General features: G+C 35.4%; 1 protein-coding gene across 5 annotated transcripts in view; it reads left to right on the top strand.

The window, feature by feature from the left end:
• The window catches only part of LOC135221949 (uncharacterized), a 677814-nt gene that overhangs the window by 476772 nt on the left and 179508 nt on the right, over positions 1-21534 (top strand). For all 5 annotated transcript variants that reach the window (XM_064259991.1, XM_064259992.1, XM_064259993.1 and 2 more), the window contains one exon: positions 10633-10741. In XM_064259991.1, the coding sequence (XP_064116061.1) occupies positions 10633-10741 (109 nt within the window). The remainder of the gene's footprint in view (positions 1-10632; positions 10742-21534) is intronic.

The following is a 21534-nucleotide window of genomic DNA, read 5'->3' as shown; positions in this document are numbered from 1 at the left end:
TTGGTTGGTAACATATCTAATTCTCAAGTAAATTAAAACGATGATCGCATAATAATTGAGCTAAATTGTGCACAGGTCAATAATGGTCCTATCCTTGTGATTTTCTAAATTATGTTATTTGCAAAATTACCCACTGAAATTTTTTTCGATTTCTCTGACGCCAAATCAAGCAGACGTCTGGATTTTAAATCTCTTAAGAATACATAGGTGAAGATTGTCTCAACCATGATTCAAATACTGTAAACTTGAAGCCTCAGGGAAATAATGCTCTCAAAATCTGTTGATGGCTGTGGGAAACCCATTGTCTCGGTTTCAAATAATTTTTACATATTCGAATGTTGAGCAGAAATATATATTTAGGTTTATATGTGCTGAGGACAGATTATATTTCTTCTGCGAACAAACTGTTAACTTCTTTAATGGTAGATACAATAAGCCAATGCCATCAAAACATTTTATAGTGAAAATAAAACACTCTTTGCAGCTTACCATTTTTTATTGCTGACTACATAGAGGTAATCAAGGTTTTTCAAATCTATGCATTAATGTCTGGTCACAGATATCAGTTTTCATGTCTTCTATTGTTAAGTGCATTACGTATACTTGTATTTTATTGTGTATGTTATTCTGAAATACAGGAGAAAAAAAAAATCGGTATTTACTCGTAATGTTTCAGACAAACCATTAAGAGCAGTAAGAAGGATTTTTATAATGATAACAACGGGAACAGCATTTAACACAACAAATCTGTTGTACCACCTTATATGTATATCTTTAGAGATATATCTTATTTACCAACAAACGATACGGTTAATGATGCATTTACGAGTTTTCAAAAATGCAAGCAAATAAAAGCTTATAAAGAAATCTGATATAATACCAATAATGTGTTTACCAAATCCCATTTAGGACACACACACAGACACACACACACACACACACACACACACACATATATATATATATATGTATATATATATATATATATATATACTATATTATATATATATATATATATACCGTGTGTGTGCAAATTTCACACTATTCAATACTACAATGAATTGCCATTCCAGTAATACAAAGTTTGTTATTTATAAAAACCACTGTGCAATGAGGCATAGATAGATAGATAGATAGATAAATGGGTATATTTAAATATACGTGAATATATAGTTTCCAGTAGAGACACTAATAGAGTTCCGGAGGAAGATAGCCGCGGGTAATACCTGATGCCACGCACGTGTGGTAACTAGTTGTCGTGGAACATGACACATATTGGAATGTGTAGAACATAACATGTTCAGTACGCCCCAGCGAAATTCGTATGGATTTCATACTCGAGAAACGCATGTATATGTTCATTTGATATTAATGAAGATTTTGTGACCATGATGAAACTGAAGTTTGTCCTGAAACTAAGTCCAAGTTAGTAATTGGTTAATTCTGGCTTGTATATATATATATATATATAATATATATATATATATATATATATATATATATATGTATGTATATATATATGTGTGTGTATATATATATATATATAATATATATATATATATGCATATACATATATATATAATACTATATATATATATATATATATATATATATATACATACACATATACATACATGCACACACACACACACACACACAAACTGTACAGCCTTACGGTGTAGAGAGTAGTTACATTAAAAAACGTTGTATATATGTATTGTAATTTATATCATAGATTATTATTATTTGTTTCGTATTTTCGTGAAACCTACTTATATATACCAGAATAACCTAATCATTTTTGTTCGAAGTCTACGCCACTGACAATATTTTCAGGGCCATAATTTTGGTAAGAGGGAACTAGCGAATATTTCCACCAATTTTTTCTTCGGATTAATTACTCGGAAGCTACATTACTATTGTCGAAAAAATGCAGCAGTTTTGGAAACCGGCTGCAGAAAATTAGTCACTCTCTCTCTCTCTCTCTCTCTCTCTCTCTCTCTCTCTCTCTCTCTCTCTCCTCTCTCTCTCTCTCTCCCCGAATCTTGACAAATTCATGCATTTATTTTGCATCACTAGACTGTAACAAGGTGTGGTTAGTAAAAATCCACAATTGCTACGTATATGAGCAAGGCAGTAGTTTTCAAAATACAAAAATGAATAGAAATGGGAGCTTAAGACAGTTTGCTCGACCGTTATGCTCCAAGTTTTATTCGTTTCTATACTTTGAAAAATATAGCCCTTCTCACATACATAATTGTGGGTTTTCGCTTACTCAGGGAGTATATAACCCTGCAAACTACTTTGTTGTTGCTGTTCTTGTTGGGGGTTTAGGAAAGGTCTTTGGAAGAGCCTTAATAGGTCTGCAAAAGGTGTTTGGCGTCGAGTTAAAGATACAGAAATTTTTGGATAGGATATTTATGATTTATTTATTAGAATGAAACTGTAACAGATAAATAATGTGCATGTTAAACAGTACAGAAAAATTCTTTCTAATAGAAAATAGCAGATTTATTTTAATTTTCGTTGGTGAGACAAGGCTCTATTTCAATGTAGATTTTAGCACGTTTTTAGTTACGTTAAAAGCTAGGAATGTAATGTGTACAACTTATGCGTGAGGGGAAAGTCTTGTGCGCGTCCCGAGTAAGCTGGAGGTCGGACCACGCATTGTTACTTAATAAATTCATGTACAAGTTATGTTTTGTCAAACCAACTAAACCAAGATAACATAAATGTTGTACAGTCCTACTTGAAACAGTTTCCAAATATAAAACAAAAGAATACCTATTTGAAATATTGATTATGAATATTGTATTGTCGGTGATATACGTAGAGCAGACTATAAAACCAGCAGAAATATCGACAAGATGTGTTTGTAAGAATTTAAATGAAGAATTCGTACAAATCGAATATGGTAATGGAGAAAAATGGAATTTCGTTCGGTATTGACATCAGGAGATTTAAAATCGGTCATTCGTAGTCAATAAAATTCTCTCTCTCTCTCTCTCTCTCTCTCTCTCTCGTGTGGGGAGGGAATTCGATTTATATTCGTCTGTAATGTAATTAAAACAGTGAATTTTTTAATAGTATTTTCTGACAGTTTCACAACTGCTCATGAAAATTCCAAGTATACACATGTTATCGAGTCTTTTGCTCTGTATTGATATGATCATTGTGAATAACAGAAGTTATCACGCACTTTAATCAGGTCCCTGTGACATTTTTAATACCATTTCTCTTTCCTAATTAGTTTCCAGTCGAGCGTCATCTCGAGTCCTTGAGGCATTTCCACCAAAGTGGCAGATTTTGTGACGCGAGTGAAGTCGGATTTCGCTTGATTTCGAAGTGAATCTGTCTGTGCCTTTCAGCAGCGCTCACCTCCCTGCTAAGTTCATAAGAATGTGAGCTACTGATGTAAATGGGTCTTCTGAATGTTAGCTGCTGATGTAAATGAGTTTTAAGAATGTCAGCTACTGATGTAAATGAGTCTTAAGAACGTCAGCTACTGATGTGAATGAGTCTTAAGAATGTCAGCTGCTGATGTAAATGAGTCTTGAGAATGTCAGCTACTGATGCAAATGAGTCTTAAGAATGTCAGCTACTGATGTAATTGAGTCTTGAGAGAATAGGTCAGCTACTGATTGTAAAATGAGTCCTTAAGAATGTCAGCTACTTGATGTAAAGTGAGTCTTGAGAATGTTCAGCTAAGGAGGTTAAACTGAGTCCCTTAAGAAATCTGTCAGTCTACTGATTGTAGATGCGTCTTGAGAATGTCAGCTACTGATGTAAATGAGTCTGGAGAAAGTCAGCTACTGATGTAAATGTGTCTTGAGAATGTCAGCTACTGATGTAAATGAGTCTTAAGCATCAGCTACTTAATCATGCTTGGGAAGTCACTACTGATGTAAATGAAGTCTTAAGAATGTCAGCGACTGAGGTAAATAGTCTTAAGAATGTAGCTAACGATGAGTCTTTAGAATGTCAGCTACTGATGTAAATGAGTCTTGAGAAGTCAGTACTGATGTAAATGATCTGAGAATGTCAGCTCTATGTTAAATGTGTCTTGAGAATGTCAGCTACTGATGGCAATGAGTCTTGATGTCAGCTACTGATGTAAAGATGTCTGCGAGAATGTCAGCTACTGATGTAAATGAGTCTTGAGAATGTCAGCTAAGATGCATGAGTCCTTGAGAATGTCAGCTACTGATGCAAATGAGTCTTAAGAATGTCAGCTACTGATGTAAATGAGTCTTGAGAATGTCAGCTACTGATGTAAATGTGTCTTGAGAATGTCAGCTATTGATGCAAATGAGTCTTGAGAATGTCAGCTACTGATGCAAATGAGTCTTAAGAATTCAGCTATTGAGAAATGAGTCTTAAGAATGTCGTTCTGATGTAATTGAGTCTTAAAGTCACTGATGTAAATGAGTTTCTGGAAGAATGTCAGACTGCAACATGAGTTAAGATGTCAGCTACTGATGAAAATGAGTCTTAAGAAAGTAGCTACTGATGAAATGATCCCTTGAAATGTCAGCTCTTGATGTAAAGAGTCTTGAGCTGTACTGATGCAAATAGTCTTAGAATGTCAGCTATAGGTAAATAGTTTCTTAAGATATCAGAATATGATGTAAATGATCTTCAGAATGTTAGCTACTGAGGTAAATTGTTCTTAAGAATGTTAGGTACTGAGGTAAATGGTCTTTAGAATGTCAGTGAGGTTAATTGGTCTTCAGAATGTTAGCCACTGACGTAAATAGGTCTTTAGAATATCAGTGAGGTAGATTGGTCTTAAAGGAATGTCAGCTACTAAGGTTACATTGGTCTTCAGACTGTTAGCCACTGACGCGTAAATGAGGTCTTAGAATATCAGTGAGGTAGATTGGTCTTAAGAATGTCAGCTACTAAGGTAAATTGGTCTTCAGAGAATGTTAGTGAGGTAGATTGGTCTTAAGCATGTGAACTACTGAGGTAAATTGATCTTAAGAATGTCAGCTACTGATGTAAATTGGTCTTCAGAATGTTAGCTACTGAGGTAAATTGGCCACTAAGGTAAACTGGCGCCACCCCTTTCAGTGATATACACACACATACATACATACATACATACATACATACATACATACATACATACATACATATATATATATATATATATATATATACATATATATAATTGTGTGTGTGTGTATGTATGATAAAATCACTAATGTACATATTCATGTTGCAACATTGCATGGGAGGACAACAGCAACAGCTCCACGAAAGGTCTGGAAGTGAGGAAGGATTGTTAGGATGAAGAATGCCCGTGATGCCAATTCCCCTTGAGGGCATTCGAATTGAGATGAATAATTCATGTTGATAATTTAGTTTACTTGAATGAAGAAGACTTTAATGGGCGAGAAATGAGGAAATATGGCAAAGAGGAAAGAAGTTGGTATGAGTGGAGTGATGGATGAGTATTTTACTATGTACTCTGGTCAGGTGGGAATACTGGAAGTGGATATATTGGTAAAAGTGCTTTATAATTCTGAGTGTTTGAAAGGCAAAAGAGTACGAAGTAGAAGTTTCTGGTAGATGTAGTAGATAAGCTGTCTGAATGGAATGGACTTCATTTCTGTGGAGCTCAAGAGTATATATGCTAGGTAGAGGTAGGTACCAAATTCTAGTTAAATATTTTGCAGAGGTTTCTGCTTTATATAACAAGTCATGAATATTGCAGAGACTGTTATGCTGCCTTAATCTTGTACCATCGATATAATTAATAAAATCTAATATTGGCCAATATTTATAATACGAGCTTGATGGCACTCGCTACGATGCGCTGGAATCCGGCGCTGCCCGTCATGTCTCCCCTACCCACCTGAACCCCTACCTACTCTGCACCCACCAGGGGTGGACGAACAAGAACGATCCATTCGGATTATATTATTATAGATAGATCAAACTTCAACGACAGTTCAGGCAAGTATATCTGGTTGACAGGAATTGTCGAAAAAAGTGATGAAATTTCGCTCGACCCGGAGGTATTGACAAATACGGAATATATAATTCAGCAGGCACTGAATTTTGCCTCATAACCTCATTTTTCTTCCGTGTGAATTGATCCAAGGCGCGCCCAAAATTTCTTTCTTGTCATTTTGTCTCCTACATCCTCTTTAAATCACATCATAATTTTTACAGGAACTGTTTTCATTTCCGATTTGTAAAAACTTTTAAAATAATTGCCTATGATTAAAATTTTTTTAACTTTTTCCATTTATTTTCTTACCGTATTATGATAAATCTCTGCCTGTTTTTATGTCCTTTTTTGAGTGAATAACATAAGCGTACTTCTATTGCATAGTTCCAATCTTTATGATTTTTTTCAGAGATAGACTTTTGACAAAACTTTTTATCAGTGGTTTATCCGAATATTCCATTATTATATGCAAATTTACCCGTGACCTTCATCATGGTGTCTATGATATATATATACTACTGCCGACTGTATTGAGTTCATAAACCTCTGTGTACACCGCTTCGTAAAATTGTTCTGACATTTCATAAATCTTAAGATGACCAATCACAAAACACATTGTGCTAGAGAAGCTTTACTCAATTTATTAATAACTTGCTAATGCACCCGACTCCATAGGTTGTCACATAACTTGAGTATTCTGAGATGGACAGCAATGATCTGTAACATAAAAATTACGAGGATTTCTTAAGTTTAGTCATTATATAGTATTATGACTGGCATTTAATGATGAAAGGTTCCTAAAAAGTAGGAAATATCCTTGCAGTAACTAATTTTTCAGACATGATAATGTTATTGCAGTATTAACCATGGTCTTCCAGGGATCCTTAATGATTGCTACATTTCCTGATTGATGGTTTTCCTCGTTTTTGAGAACTAACACAAACAAACACACGTATGTCTGTATATACGTATGGGTGTGTGTAGTTTTAAATAAAGAGGAAAACACACATACATGCACATATATATGTGTGCGTGTTTGTATGTGTGTGTTTTCCTCTTCATTTAGAACTACACACACATTTATATATATATATATATTTATATATATATATATATATATATATATATATATATATATATGCTATAAATAACATAACATACACACACACACATACATACATGCATATTCGTGTGTTTGTATGTGTAGTTCTCAAAAAAGAGGAAAAGCATCAATCATGAAATTTAGTGAACTGTAAGGATCCCTGGAAGACCATAGTTAATACTACACTAACATTACCATTTCTGAAGAATTAGTTACTGCAAGGATATTAACAACTTTCTAGGAACCTTTCATCATCAAATGCCAATGATATAATGACCAAAAGGAAGAAATCCTCGTTGCCGTCCCTCTTAGAATGCTCAAGTTATGTGACAGCCTATGGAGTCGGGTGCATTGGTAAGAATCATTAATAAATTGAGTGTGGCATCTCTGCCACTATGTATTTAGTGGTTGGTCATTTTAAGGAAAGGAGCTATGAACATCAACGAGAAGGTTGATGCAATATATTCCTATATGGCATGGAGGTAACACATTGTACGCTATCATGTTTTTAGTTCGGCATATCAAAGGAATGATTTTCCCCTCAAATTCGGTACTATGAATTGACATTCCCTCTCTGTGAAACGCATGAGTACCGAGCGATATCTGAACTCATATCCTATAATTAATCAGTCAAATGGAAAGGCAATTTAAAACAATTTTCAATTAGATGTATAATCGTGTCGGTACGGTTTTCAAAGAAAACTTTAGATTGCGTTTGATCTATGCTTCGTCTACGCGTTATGTAACTGAAATTGATTACTGTAATTATAAAAACTGAAATGGGGATTTTAATGCGTTATTAGCTGAACTGGATTACTGCAATTATAAACATTGAAATGGAGATTATAATGCGTTATATAATTGAACTGGATTACTGTAATTATAAACATTTAAATGGAGATTGTAATGCGTTATATAACTGAACTGGATTACTGTAATTATAAACATTGAAATGGAGATTGTAATGCGTTATATAACGGAACTGGATCACTGTAATTATAAACAGTGAAACGAGGATTGAAATGGAGACGCCAGGAAGTAATCTGGTAAAACAATTGTGCTTCCAGTTTAACTCGTTAGTCTATCCGTAGAAATTTGCTGGAAACGAAAGACGGACATTTTCCTGGAAGTCAACTTCGTTGCAGCTGATGTGGATTCAACTGGGCGGCAGCAGACATGTGGTACACACACGCACACACACACACGCAATTTCATTTCTTTCTCAAAATGTTGATATAAAGACTTCTTTATCATTTCGTTAAATTTTTCAGTTTTTTAACTGTTCACTGTCTGCTGGCAAGAATGAATGATGATTTTGGATGGGATTGTAAAAAGATAGAAAAAGGAAAGAAACGCTCTCTCTCTCTCTCTCTCTCTCTCTCTCTCTCTCTCTCTCTCTCTCTCTCTCTCTCTCCCTAAACTTTATTTAGTGGAATATGCAGGGAACAATAAAATTTGCGAAAAAAAAAAAAATACTGCTTTCATGAAGTAAACACAAGAGGCATCAGTTTTGAAAGAAAAGGGACCATGAATACAAGTGTAAACTGTCCTGTCATCAATAAAAATAACATATTCATACAAAAAAAAAAAAAAAAAAGAAATACAAAAAAAAAAAAAAAAAAAAAAAAAAAAAAAAAAAAAAAAAAAAAAAAAACACCACCCAGCGTCCAAAACTGCACCTACAAAACTAGACAAATTGCACTGAAAAGCAAATGTTCTGACTTTGTAGAGTGAATGTTCAATGTATGAAGGGACTAAAGAGGTGCCAGAGGGACAGGTGAAAGAGTAAATCTCGAAATCATTGAGAAATGAAGATTGAGGGTGAACATGAATCATTGAAATTGTTTAGGGAAAAAATATTAGAGGTGAATAAAATACAATAATGCAGTTATGATATATTCACAATATATTCACCCTAGATATCGGAGATGAATAGTTTAGAATTCCATAGTTGTTTTGGAGACTATAATTCATATACTGACTAGACTGGTTCAGTCATGTCCCTTTAAGTGATTGTTTGCAAGAGGTGCGAAATGATTGATTTTCATCTTTCCTGGTTTTTTTACAAGGTCACAATTGGAATTTGAGACAGTATAGTAATTACAACTACAGAACAATTATCATTGCATAACGTATCTTTTAACATTCAAGTAAGGTTTTTAAACGAAATATGAGTCGGGTGACTGGGTGAATGTATTTAATTATGGAAGAGGGTTATATGGATAAAGTTTCTTTTAAGAAACTTGATGGTTGGGTTCTAAACTTCTCAGAAATTCAATTTACTTTTAAATATGGTGGGCTTCTGACAAAATCGACCACCGCACATTATGGAAACGGATGAAAGTGGAGTCGGAGTATATAAGAGCAGACGTATTGAATGAGGATATATATATGCAATTATATATATATATATATATATATATATATATATATATATATATATATATCTATATATGTATATATATATATCCTTATTTATATATATACATATATATAAATAATTTATATGTATATATATAATTTATATATGTATACATATATATAAATTATAGAACGCGTGGAACATGAAGCTCGTCTGGGAGTCTGCTGACGATGTGTATCTATGGGAACTCATTTTGAATTACATATAAAACAGAAATAAAACAGCGATGAGACATTGTCTGCAGTTTTTGGGAATGTAAAGTTAGAAGAAGGGCAGGCTTAATAAAGATTACAGAGGTGATAAGAGAGTCACGATGGAGATGGTATGGGCATGTGTTGATGGATGGATGACGAGGGAGTGAAGAGGGTTTGGGAAGAACCTGTTAGAGGAAGAAGATCGAGAGGGAGACAGGGAATGAGATGGCGAGATAAGGTGAAGGAAGATATGGAGAGAGGAGGTTTGGTGGAGGATGATGCCTTTGATAGAAGGCAGTGGAGAAGGCGCATCAGGCAATCGACACCTTAATGTAAGGATAACGGTGGGGAAAAAAGAGTAAAAGGATGAGACTCATCGAGATGTGAAGAGTTTTTGAAAAGATGACTAAACAGAGAAAAATGGTGAAAATGTGCCGAAGTTGTTTGCTTCTACGGTGAGACATAAAAGATGAAATGATCAGAACGGTATTAATTCAGATGTCACTGGAAGGAAGGTAAGACAAATACATAGTAGAAGCTACCTACTATATAGGGGTCGGAAAGCTGATCATTAAGCTCCATTGCATTTAAATAAAAGGCTTGGAAGGTCCGGCAAATCCTCTTGTTCAGTGGCCTTACCTTTTGGATCAGCATTAGTACCTGAGGTCTACGTCCATTTTGGGAGAAATGGCATTAGACCAAGGAAAATCCCTTTACACCTTTGATACACTGTTCTAAGTTGTAAAGCCGCCCATGTCAGTCATAACTCGGAAGATATCACCAAAATAGTTCAGGAGCAGTGGTGATTTCATTGCATTTGTATCTATGAAATAAACTAGTGAGAATACAGAACCTAAAAGAAATAACTGTAGGGTTGCATGAGGAGTTGAGAACGACTATTTTGCTTCCTTTTTCTTTAATCATAACATTGAAGTCTTTTCTCTTACTTCCCCAGATGACCAAATACAGTTACTACTGTGGGTGGATTCGTATGCTTCTACAGCTGTCTTGCCTAGCAATGGTGGTGTCGTCTCCCAGCAATACCAGCCAACCTACTGAATCCGGTAAGAGCGTGCACGTGTCGTTTTAATTACAGTGTGTCATCACTATTTTCAGTGCGTCTTTCACTCAGCCTAGTTAAACTGGTCAATTGTTAAGTAGGTTATATCTGCATGCCCTGATGCCCCCAGCAAATAATCCCTTGAACATCCGTTAACAAGGCATGGGGCTATCAGCCTCGTACCAATTGACTTGCTCCAAAATTGCATCTAGTGGATTTCACTGTTTATGACCTTTACATACAGAAGCAAGCATACAGGACTGAGGTTATGAAACAGTTAGAAGAGACATTTGAAAGTAAATGGAAGAAACTGATTGTGACATACATGCAGCTTTTGACAGAAATCGCAGGGAGGCAATGTGGAGGGTGTTGAGAATCTCAATAAATTAAAGATAATTTACCGAAAAAAATTAAGAACCTCAACGATGAAAATTAAGCGTATGATGGAATATGTAGGCATGAGAGCCATTGTTGTGGCATCACCATAGGTTTGAGACAAGACAGTGGTGTGTAATGGTCCCATGGCTGTCGAATATCTTTGTGGATGGAGTAGTTCATAAATTCGAAGAAAGGAGATTAATGTCTGAGCGATACTAAAATGAGACCTCAGTGGAGTGTGAAATGATTGATGATATGGTGATACAGATCTGATTGGGAAAAGGAAGCTCAACTGCAGAAACTAGTAAGCGTTTGAGTGCATGCATGATGAGTGAATTGAGATTAAATGTTATCAAGAGTAAGGTGATGAGGTTAAAAGGAAATAAGGAAGATAGAGCAATAAATATTATCAAGGATGGTGTAAGAATGGAGGCAGCTGATTCGTAATTAGTTTTGGGAGTAAATATAACTTAATGCAGGGATTAGGTAACAGGTTGGCCACAGAAGAGGTGAAGTAAGAAAGGTTGTGTAGTGTTTATGAAAGACTGGAAGAGACTTGAATTATTTTTTAAAGTTACATAGGTAATGTTTATAAGGATTATTGAGCCAATTTTCTTTTACGGAAAAGTCGAGTGGATGTTGAATGTGACAATCAGATAAAGGTATTCTGTATTATGATCAGTTACTGCTGCAGTGTCGGGTCTGCGGTGGGAGGTTGAAACCAACATTCATTGGAAGCTTGAAATTTGAAGCCAATAGCCCCTGTGTGCTTGTTCCATGTGAATAGTTCCATCTACCGAAATAATGGTAAAGCATATGAATGTATTCAAATCCATTCATATTATGAATGGATTTGAAAGCTTTCATATGCATGTGAAATCATGTACTTGCATAAATAGTTGCCATCACCATGGAGTGCGGTACATAAGTGAAATAATCCGTGAAGCTAAAATGGGAGATAAAAAAGTATAGTTAGTGATATATATATATATATATATATATATATATATATATATATATATATATATATATATATATACACATTCATTAATATGATTTTTTTCACTTCACCTTGCTTCTGCTTTCAGATTATACTCTTATTATTGCATTTACATTGCTCCACTAGCATTCATTCTTAATAAGAAACTGCAGTGCCCGTGAGATTTCTTAAGTATGAGAAATGATAAAGTCAGCTATTTTGTCAAAGTCTGAGACCATTAGTCCTGACCGGCAACTACGGCGAAGTTATCCATCAAAGTCAAATATTGACGAATGACTTCGGGGAAATTCTCGACAGATCGAATTACAAACACGGGAAAATGTATGAAGCAAGGAGCAACGTAACAGGAGAGCAAACTGTTTGTTTATTGAGTGATTGTATTGAGGTACTTACCTATTTTTTGGCGAAATATTGTGCCATATTCATGTCTTGAGATGACAGACTTCCATAAACGTGAGTCCTGTCAGTTTGGCTGTTAACAGATAAGTTAGAAATATGATATTTCATTCCCTGAAGGTACAAGAGAGAGAGAGAGAGAGAGAGAAGAGAGAGAGAGAGAGAGAGAGAGACGAGAGAGAGAGAGAGAGAGAGTTTTAGTATCGGTTGTCATTCAGAAGTTTTCCTGGGCAACGTCGGGTTGGTCAGCTAGTGTGTGTGTGTGTGTGTGTATATATATATATATATATATATATATTGTATATATATATATAATATATATATATATATAATATATATAGATATTATATATATATATATATATATATAAAGTAAGAGAAATATCTGAATCCGGTGGCTCTTAATGTACGATTATGAAAGTGAAGGCTTTCAGGAAGTAAAACGAATACTGAATGGAAGATTAGGAAGTTGGGTGGTGACAAGTTCCTGAACAGAAGTTACAACAAAGTGTAGCTCTCAAGCGAAGGAGCTTGGATTCATACATATAAGTGGGTCTGTGATTCCAGTATGTGTAAAAGCTTTCATGGCTTTTTCTAATTCAAAACACTGAAATTGACATGGTTCCTCTGAATATCAGTAACGGCATCTTTCTGCTGAACGTTAATCCACTCATGGTTCCAGGAAACCCAGATTCCACACAATTCTCAAAGTTTCAGGACAAGTGGATTCTTTGAATATTTCCTTACAGAACTATATTTGATGGTTTTTGGGACATTTTTCCCCCATTATTGGAATGCTGAGGCATTTATTACTGATGATACTATCAAAGGTCTTCAGCGTTCTTGGATGATTATGATGTTACTTAAGCTATTATACAGAAATAAGATTATTTTGCTGAAAGGGAGAGGTTACGTTTTATGAAGAATCATAGCATTCACTAGAGGTCTTAGGAAGCTTTGGAATGCTACATTTAATAATCAAACTCTGGAAAAGGGGAAAACAATCAAAGTGAAAGTTGATATTCAAGTTTCCTATTATTTAGTAAATGAACTAGAAATCAATATAACTGGTGATCAGATGAATAAAAAGAAAAAGGTATTCACAAACTCTTTTTAGACCATTCTTACTTGGCATCTCATGGAAAAGGTCAAGTCCAAAAGGGATATAAAACATCTTTAAATTATAAACGACAAATATGAAGGAAATATGAGGCAAGACAAAAGCATGAATCGTCTGTTCTTGGAAGTGCCATGGCACGTGTGGTATCGAAAACCGTCCCAAATTAGCACAATTTAATGATGAAATATTGTTGACTGGAGAGACTCGAATGAAAACAATCATTTAGACAGAGCTGTTTGATCATTAAAAACAAAGAATACGTTAGAAGACGGCGGGGTTATATTGTGGGAAGCCGTGAGGACCAGCAGAATCTTTGTTTGACCTGTAATGAAAATACAAACAGAGAAGCGATGGAGTGGTAATAACAATAAAAACGAGCTCATATTTAGTGGAGCAGAAAATAGCGCCAAGGGACGCGAAAGCAGGAAGCGTGAAAAGCGTCTGCACAGAAGCCAAGTGTGAAGATGCAACGGAACAAAAGTTGCCGAATGAAATGAGCCCGAAGCCGCCAGAAACGCTCCGTTCAGTCAGTCATCTGGAAGCAAATGGGAAACTAGAAGACTAAAGGAAATGAGATGTCATGGAATTCAAATTGAGTTTGGTACTCGGGGACCTCGCGTTTGTGGACTTATAGAATGCTGTTTGTAACTATTAGAGCCATTCGGTTATTCTTCCTTCCGTACCCGAGAAAATAAATCCACGCGCGAGTATAAGTTTAAATTAAATATTTTGAAAGGACTGGTCATTCTCATGTTTACTGTGCTTTTTCGTTTCAACAATGTTCGTCGCTGTACACGATGCCATGAAATTTGTTACAACATTTATATCAATCGAATGCTTACCTGCAGTTCATGGACAGCACCAGATGTAAAAATAAGTAAACCAAACATCGAGTCGTGTTTCATAATGAGGAAGGTCTGTTTTCGAACTAGACAGCCATTCTATTTTATTAATAAATTTGTATTACTCAAACAGACGCGCACAGAAATAAATGATAATCGGATGACTGTGTTGTAATGAGCAAGAGCATTCAATTAGCGATTGATGATCAAGAAATAAATATAACATAATGACATGACGTTTCTATGATGAAGGAACGTAGAAAATAATTCTTAAAACACAAATCTCTTGTGTCCAAGACGATTATTGTATAGCTTTAGTGTTTTTTCTCCTATTACCTAAAAATTTTGTAATTCAGTGAGGAAACTTTCCGGTTTCCAACCTTCATTAAACGCCATGATTTTACTTGGTGGTCGATCGAGTATGACTTGGTTCCAGTGCTGAATCTAAATTTTTTAAAAATCCTATAACACTATTAAACAAACGAATAATTACCAAACGCCTTGGAAATGTGGTTTGCCTCCAGTTCTTTATTTTCATGAAACGGGAATTCTGTAAAGAATCAAAATACTAAACTAAAGAGAATATGAATGTGTGTGTTTGTGTGGAGGTAGTTGACAAAAGATATATTTATGATAGATGATGTACTTAAGATGTAAATGGGAATGGGATTTTTTATTTCGATTCTAAGTGCTTAACCTGAATTAGACATAAAACAAAAAGTCCGCAAGTTTGAATGCTGCTGAGGTAGCAGAACTTATTCGTTGAACAATTTTATGTATATATATCTATATATGATATATATGGTATATATATATACCTATATATCTATATATATATTTATATTTTATACATATCTATATATATAGTATGTATGATTATATATGACAATAATATATATAGATAAATATATATATATATATATATATAGAAAGGAAATTTTATCGCATCACCTTGATTCAATACAAGCATTAAGCTACAAATACCCCTTAATATCCAATTCGCTCTACTTCGAACTTGTTATCAACTAAAAAATTTCCTTTCTGTTAACATATATGAAAATAAATTATTTCCGAGGTAGAGCGAATTGAATACTAAGAGACATTTGTAGCTTAATGCTTACGGTTACCAAAAAGGCAAAATATTACGCACCATATTTTAACTGGACTGGTGTATATCCACTTCATAGGGAACCACAGTGTAACGTTCCAATGAAACATCACTGGGTAATGGCAAAATATCCGAATGATATATACATCTACTGGACTAGGAATATCTTACAGGCATAGTTAGTCGTAATTAGAACACTGTCGAAAAGTCAGAGTTATAGATAAAAGGAATCTATTTCCATTGCATTTAGATAAAGTTTCAAAAATAATTTTTTCGCGCTCTAATGTAAAGCTAATTCCCAGGTAATATCGGGTAACATTTTTTCCTCTTGCACACATCGCCCTGATTATGAATCGGCAAGTATTTTCGTTTTAGGGTTTGTTTGTAAATATGTATCGATTTTCACACTCGACTGGGTTAGATAAAAATCATTTTTAACTAGCGGGAATTATTGAAAAGCAGGTTTATTTTGCGCCAATAACATTTATAGCTTGATCCTGGTCCAGCATTTTTAATGAGGTATATTAAATGTTGAATAAATAAAACAATTTTGTTTAAACATACATAAAATTATCAGGACTTACTTTTAGAAGAGGCAGCGGGAAACTGAAAACAGAAACTAGAAAAACAATACCTCGGGTGTTTCCCTTTTTTACACGGTCACACACACAGCACTTACTGTTGGAAAGCTGCTTATTACATTTGCATCTAAACTATGCATTTTGTTGTTACAAGTGGATATATATATATATATATATATATATATATATATATATATATATATATATATATATATATATATATATATACAGTTGCATAAACATTTTACAAGCTGAAATTTTGGCAGTTCATTTCGATTCCAATTTATAAAAAGCTGAAATATATGAATGTATGTAAAATACATACATACCTACATACATACATTTCAGCTTTTTGTAAATTGGAATCAAAATGATTTGTCCAAAATTTCGTTTGTAAAATGTCGATGCAATGAAATTGTCATGTAGATAATGCAGTTTCATTGCAACACATCTTGAAAGCCAGCGAAATATTTTTTCACATATATTAATAAATTCCTTAGTGGGTCGGCATCCTTTCCCAAAATACTAACCCGACAAAATTCATGCTACATAACAAAATAGATTGCATACGGCATTGCGTGTGTCCAGGTAACATGTGTTAATTTAGGAGGATGTCCAACTGATCCTGTAGTAGATTCACATCAACCGTGCATTTGATGCCTAGGCCAGTCCCTTACGACACTCCCGATTGGCTGTTGATAAGCCAATCACGGGGCTGGAAACTCACTCTCTCGAGAGAGTTTACATGGGAAGGATCTGTCTTTCAAAAGCACCTCTCAGTAGGGGTGGAACATACATCCTGCCTATGTGAACTCTCGAGAGAGACTGAGAGTTTCCAGCCCTGAGATTGGCTTATCAATAGCCAATCAGGAGCGTCGTAAGGGACTGGCCTAGACATCAAATGCACGGTTGATGTGAATCTACTATAGTAAAGATGAATTGTGTAAAATGATTAATAATGTCAAATCAATACCCGATATAAAATTATGAAGAGCCTGAGGGCAGATTTGACGCAGTTTCTTTGAACTACCTGATAATAATACTAGGGATTGCTAATTATTCGGCGGGAGTTGGAACGATGGATTTCGAGATCAGGGGTGATTGGACAAGGTGATAAACAACAAACTTAAGGAAGGTGATACTACGAAAAGGAAAGAGAGTACCCTCATGCCACTGTTGCTTTCCATGTTTACCTTCTCGGATATCATCGCTAGTTTATGAACTGTTAAGATTGGTTCATTTAGGTTATGTTAGTACAAGCCTTGGGTTGAATTGTTGGGTTAAGTTGTAAACTTCGAAGTTACTCTTTCGACAAACTTCTGGTTGCTGTTTTGAATGTAATGAAAGGTGGTACGATGAGAGATGATGCCATTCGTGGAGTAAATAGAGAGTTCCTCATTGGACGAGTTGTTTGCGTACCCGCCTATCAACCTGGTAGTCCGAGTTCGCTCCCGGCTGCTGCCAGTGCGGAAACAAGAATTTATTTCTGGTGATTAGAATTTCATTTCTCGATATCATGTGGTTCGGATCCCACAATAAGCAGCAGATCCCGGTGCTAAGTAACTAATTGGTTCCTAGTCACATAAAATAAATCTAATCCTTTTGGCCTGCCATAGGAGAGCTGTTAAGCAGCTCCGTTGTCTGATTAAACTAAGATATACTTAAATTCGTGGAGTAAATGAAGTAATGGAAGTAGCCGAGTCTTTCCAAAAGGTTTGGAAGACAAGTGAGACGTTTACAGAAGTTGAAGTGTGTGTGTGTGTGTGTGTGTGTGCGTGTGAGAGAGAGAGAGAGAGAGAGAGAGTATTGTTGAGCCAACTTTCCGTCAAATGAGGCATGATTGTTGAATATCGATGAGTGGTAAAAGTAGAATCGGCTATAGTATATGATTTGCATAGCATAAGTGGAGTCTGAAGGGTTGAGTGTGATAGTGTTAAGACCTTCCTTTCCAGTACATTTTCCATTTCAAATAGCCGCCAATTTCTTCATGTTCCTATCCTCCGAATGACGACAGTTTAGCCAATCTATCGCTCTACCAATCACTTGCTTGTAACACTTTCATATAGCAATCACTTTTAGACTCCACTAATTTGAGAGAGAGAGAGAGAGAGAGAGAGAGAGAGAGAGAGAGAGAGAGAGAGAGAGAGAGAGAGAGAGAGAGAGAGAGAGAGAGAGAGAGAGAGAGCGTTTTAATCCATCAGGTCTCTTCGGGGAAATAATATTTTAAGCAGCATGTATACCTGACATATGTGTACATTTGCTTAAATGATTTGCGTAAAATAAAAGCAAGTTAATGATGGTTAATGGTTTTTGCAGCTATTACAAGATAATATAAAATACACTATTATCTAGAACAGTTCGTCAAACAAAGGATAACAATCTAATAATGCTGAATAGGCGAGTATGTGAATGCATTAATTAGTATACTACATAATTTTCACTGATTTTTCGTTATATACAGAAAGAGCAGGTCTTTCCTGAATAAACTTGTACCAAATTTAGAGTATTACTGGATAGAAACCTGCTTTGAAGTGGTTATTAATGGAATTAATTTCCTGATCCGTAGTAATACAATACTTATCCTGTGATATCCGTTTTTCAACTGTTTTTGTCGATTGTGCACTATGAAATTTATTACACCCACAAGGAATCTTGCACACTGTACTGTTGTATACGGGGCGGTATCCTATTAGATTTCTTCCTATGATTTTCGGATATGAAAATACAGTAGCTAAATTTTGCACTTCAAGTTGATGGATGACTCGATCACTGGCTGTCGTGCATAGTGAACAGTATATTTCTATGTAATAAAGTTCAGGTTAGCACCGGCTTGGTAAAGTTATTTTCTGGCAAGCGACAAACATCGTTCATCTATATCGTGTAAAGTAAAATTCTGCTGAAGACCTAATCCATATGTATAATCTATCTATCTCTTCATCAAACAATTCATGGCTCACTGGATGAAGAGCTCTTATGAACATAGATCTTATTCCTGACTATTTTACTTCCTTATTTTGATAAGACTTTGCATTGACAATGCGATTATTATTGCTACCTTTTCGATGTTCTTTAAATTTTTAACTTTAGAATATTGTCACTTGTAATTGCTTTGACATCCATGAAAGTATGGTCTTATATTCTTCCCTCTCAAGTGTAAATTGAATCGAATTTACCAGTCCATTCCAGATTGCCGATTTATTATCCAAGCGTAGCTGAATGATCCTAACTAAATATGTCATCAACCTAACGGAACCATATTATGGGATGAAATGGAAGCATCTAACCCACTTTCATTAAAATCCTGTGAATGTCAGAAAGAACGGGTATTTATTGTTGATTTCCCAATTGCATAGCAGATTTCTCTGAAATATTTACTGCTAAAAACAAAGCAAATATATAATACACTTAGGCTAATTAACGTCATTTGTTTGTGCATCTTCAGTCGAGCAGCATGATGAATTCGAGTTTCTAACAATGTTGACCGAGGTGGGAGATAACTATCGGCAAAAAAAGTCTAATGGAATGGGTATAAAAAGGTTCCTTGGGGCATTAAACTTGGATGGGTTGCCAGCTTAATCTTCAGATATTTTCTCAAACCCAGAGTGGAAAGACAAAAAGAGGCAATTTATGATTATTGCCAATATCTGGATACGCCTGGATGTTGAAGGTTGAATAAGTTTGGATGCTGAAGTTTCAACATTGGGTTCTATGAGATAAAAAAAACAACAACAACTTTGGTGCTTATTTTCAACCATGATGGAAAAGATTCCTGCGAAACCTGCAGTAACAACAGTAGTAGGTGTTTAATTTCCAAAAACGTTGAAAAATACATAATAGGTGCACAACTACAGTACAAATATGATACGTAAAGTCTGGAAGTTTTACAAGAGTCATTTATTGAATATTACCTTAATGGGAGTTGTACTGAGAAACTGGAACTGACAGACATTCTAGATACATTTTCAGAATAGTAACTAGAGCAGCGGGATTATTTTTTAAGACTTAACATTATCGTCTTCCTTTGTAAAAGGGTGAACAGGTGAATTTTTGTGGAAAGCATTCAGAACACGTGCTGATGCTTTGCATACCCCTCTTTTATCCCTTCTTCGTATTCTTCTGTGTCAGTAATCTTAGCCCACTGATTGTATTTACTGTCAACTCGAGTCACTGCTCCTTCTATCTACCGGGTGTTTCGAAATTAGAGCTCCCCCTCCACAGAACAAATGAAAAGTTATAAAGGTTTCTGCTATAGCCTATCTCCAAGTAAATTATCTGAAGTTTCTATTTAGCTATTTTTCATTTTACATTTTTTGTATTTCCAGACTGAGTGACGGAGTTAGATACAGCCATGGCTAAAGACTCGGAGGAAATCAAATGGATTGACCGAATCCGGGCTATAACCTTCAGAGAGGCCAGGGATGCTGGCGCATCCTTCATTTCACGTATCTGGATAGCTAAATACATTAAAAGAGATGAATCCTTTGCTAAAAGAAACTGGAACAAAAATCCACAGGACTGTCATCGCGAAAAGAGTGAGAATCTTTGAAGACCTGAAGTCCTTTCTCAGGAGTCAAAAGACATCATAGCTGAAATCATACCCCTCAAGAATGCAGGCTGTGGTACAGGCAAATGGAGGCCACACAAATTATTAAATACTCGGAGAGAAACTTGAATAAATACCTGCTCTGAATTACATTTGTTTTTGTCCATATCAATTATAGTTTATGCTGTAGATGGGGATATGGGGGGCCTCTAATTTCGAAACACCCTATACGTATTATGTTTCAGCCGAAACCTTTTCCTTATTTTGTGGGAGTAGCGATAATTTCTTTACCTCCGAATCAACTTCATCCTGGTAGGAGGTGGGATGCTGTGTTTTAATTCTCTCTCTCTCTCTCTCTCTCTCTCTCTCTCTCTCTCTCTCTCTCTCTCTCTCTCTCTCTCTCTCTCTCTCTCTGGGGGTGGCCTTTTTGGGATATCGCTGAATATATTCATCCAAGAGATGGACTTCAGTAACTGGGCAGAGGAGGGACACCGCACACCACTCCCTTCTGATAAGACAGTGCCCATTCAAAAGTCTCGGTACATAGTATCCTCATTAGGCCAAGGTCAGTTACCTGAGGAAGCCGATGAAGGCTATTACTGGTGAAGGAATTCACAGTGTTGTAAATGTAAATATATATATTGGAAATATATATACAAGTATCCATATTTCTAACATATATTCACATTTACACCGCTTTGGATTTCTTCGCCATTTTAGTGACTCGTGCTATTATGAGATTTTATATGGAGGCTATTATTGTTATAAAGCAGGTCTTCATCGGCCATGCAAACATTACACCCTCATATCCTTGCTGGCAAGAGACTTTG

Source organism: Macrobrachium nipponense, chromosome 3 (genome assembly GCF_015104395.2).
Source record: "Macrobrachium nipponense isolate FS-2020 chromosome 3, ASM1510439v2, whole genome shotgun sequence".
Taxonomy (NCBI): Eukaryota; Metazoa; Arthropoda; class Malacostraca; order Decapoda; family Palaemonidae; genus Macrobrachium; species Macrobrachium nipponense.
This window is presented reverse-complemented; position numbering and strand designations above follow the sequence as displayed.